Source organism: Perkinsus marinus (genome assembly GCF_000006405.1).
Source record: "Perkinsus marinus ATCC 50983 genomic scaffold scf_1104296942068, whole genome shotgun sequence".
In the NCBI taxonomy this organism is placed as follows: domain Eukaryota; phylum Perkinsozoa; order Perkinsida; family Perkinsidae; genus Perkinsus; species Perkinsus marinus.
The window spans coordinates 2,791-4,626 of record NW_003212277.1 but is presented as its reverse complement, the minus strand read 5'-3'; the positions used below and the strand labels follow the sequence as shown (position 1 = coordinate 4,626).

General features: G+C 49.0%; 1 protein-coding gene across 1 annotated transcript; it reads right to left on the bottom strand.

Annotated features, from left to right (window-relative positions):
- Positions 1–223: 223 nt before the first annotated feature.
- Pmar_PMAR028370 (hypothetical protein) lies at positions 224–806 on the bottom strand (the record flags this gene model as incomplete). Its single annotated transcript, XM_002781479.1, has 1 exon — positions 224–806. A coding segment is annotated over one exon (583 nt), but the record flags the coding sequence as incomplete, so codon positions are not given.
- Positions 807–1,836: the final 1,030 nt, after the last annotated feature.

Genomic DNA, 1,836 nt, shown 5'->3' with positions numbered 1-1,836 from the left:
AGCACGCACCACCACAGCACATTGTGAGCGGGGTCGACAGGAGACTGCTCGAGTAACTCCCGAACAAAGCCCTCGATGGTAGAAGCATGGGATTAGTCTCGGCATCCGAGTGCAAGGGAACTATGATCACTCCCGTTCCCATAGCGATCTTCGCACAAGTCAATATACACCGCTTCTGGCGAATGGCCTTTCAGGTGGCGACGAAATGTCCTGATAGCGTCACCCAGCCAACCACTGAGACTTCCACCAGACGTAGACTTCGGTGGAGGAGTCGAAAAGCCATCAGCACCTAGATCAGTATATCCACCGGAGAGCTCGAACGTGGCTGAGGATTTGGGGATATCTTCAACAGCTTTCACGGGTAACTTAATTCTACTCTCCATCAGACTGATTGATGCATTCAAAATATCCTCCTCAATCTGCTTCTTATGTTGAGTGCAGCGGTTCTGAGCTTCTTTCAGAGCTTCAATAGCTGAAGCAACTTCTTGTCGTTGCCGCACAAGCGCCTGCGACTCATCCTTCTCCAATTGTTCGAGCCTCACCTTCTCCAGTTTGGCTTTAATTGCACGTCGCTCCTCCGCAGCCTTCTCGATTAGCTCCTCCTGCTTGCGGCGGATTGCCTCCTCTTCTTGGCAGCGAATAATATCCTGCCGTCTTTGCTCCTCGGTCTTCAGTACCGACATATTCCTGAGGACTTGACGGGCAGCAAAAGTAGCTTCGGAAGCATTGAGGCCTTCAAAGTTTGGTCGTCTACAGGCATCAGTCTCCTTGAGGCATTCCGAGAATGTAGTACTGGAAGTACTCATCGCAACTTGAACCGCATATTCACCACTTAGAACCTGCTTATGCAATCGCTCGGCTTGTTCACTGAACAATGTTCAGTTGATAGCCCAGAAATAAAGGAGTAATATTGCTGCTGGGACTTGAAAATGTGCCACATAACAACCGTAAATTTCATGTCCAAGATATCTCGGCGACGAGGAAGCCGCTGCGTCTTGCGTTTTCTGCTGAAACCATATCTAGCCACGGCTCTTGACACAACTAGAAGTAGAGTACGTCGTAGGGAATCGGCGTCCTCGAAGTGCTGTCCCGACTCGTCTAACAGCAAGGACTCTTTACCGAGCATGGCGTGGCTCCTCATAACGTCTCCGCATGATCTAGGGTCGAAGAACTTGTTGCTGTAGGATATCATATTGGCAGCTTTACTGCCCTGCTCCAAATCGCTCGCCTTCAGGCTGCGTGACCAATCATGGCGGAAAATGGCATTGAGGACTTCCCATGAGAATGGTGTTGAGATAACACTCCGCTGATCAAAAACTCGTATTTGAGCCTCCATCTCCGCAATATGTGACAGGACATCAATATCCACGTAGCACCGATCCTCGAACAAGCCTTTCAGAATACCAGCGTAGGACTTTCCTAAGCCCGAGCTCCCAGTCGTACCACGATAGACACGAAATAATTCGTCAGCAGTTCTATTGCATTGAGGAAGCTTCTCAAATACAGTGTAGAATGCACGAAGTATACTCACCGGTGTTTTCTGTACCACATTCGTCTCCTGTAAGTTTCTAGCGATACTTTGCATAACCAGTAGAGCTTCTGAGGCCTTCGCACGATTCATGATACCCAAACTGCTAGGGATAACCAACTTCATCGTATTGCGCAAGGTTATCGGGAAGAAGTTCATAATGAGCGAGAAAAACTCGTCTAAGTCTTCCACTTCTTCTCGGCTGAAATCGTCCAGATCTGAGGCCTGCTTCATCATTTGCCAGTCTTGATGCATCCTCAAGACCAATCGGGGAGATGTGCTTGCCCTGCATGAGCTTCAGTGGGAAA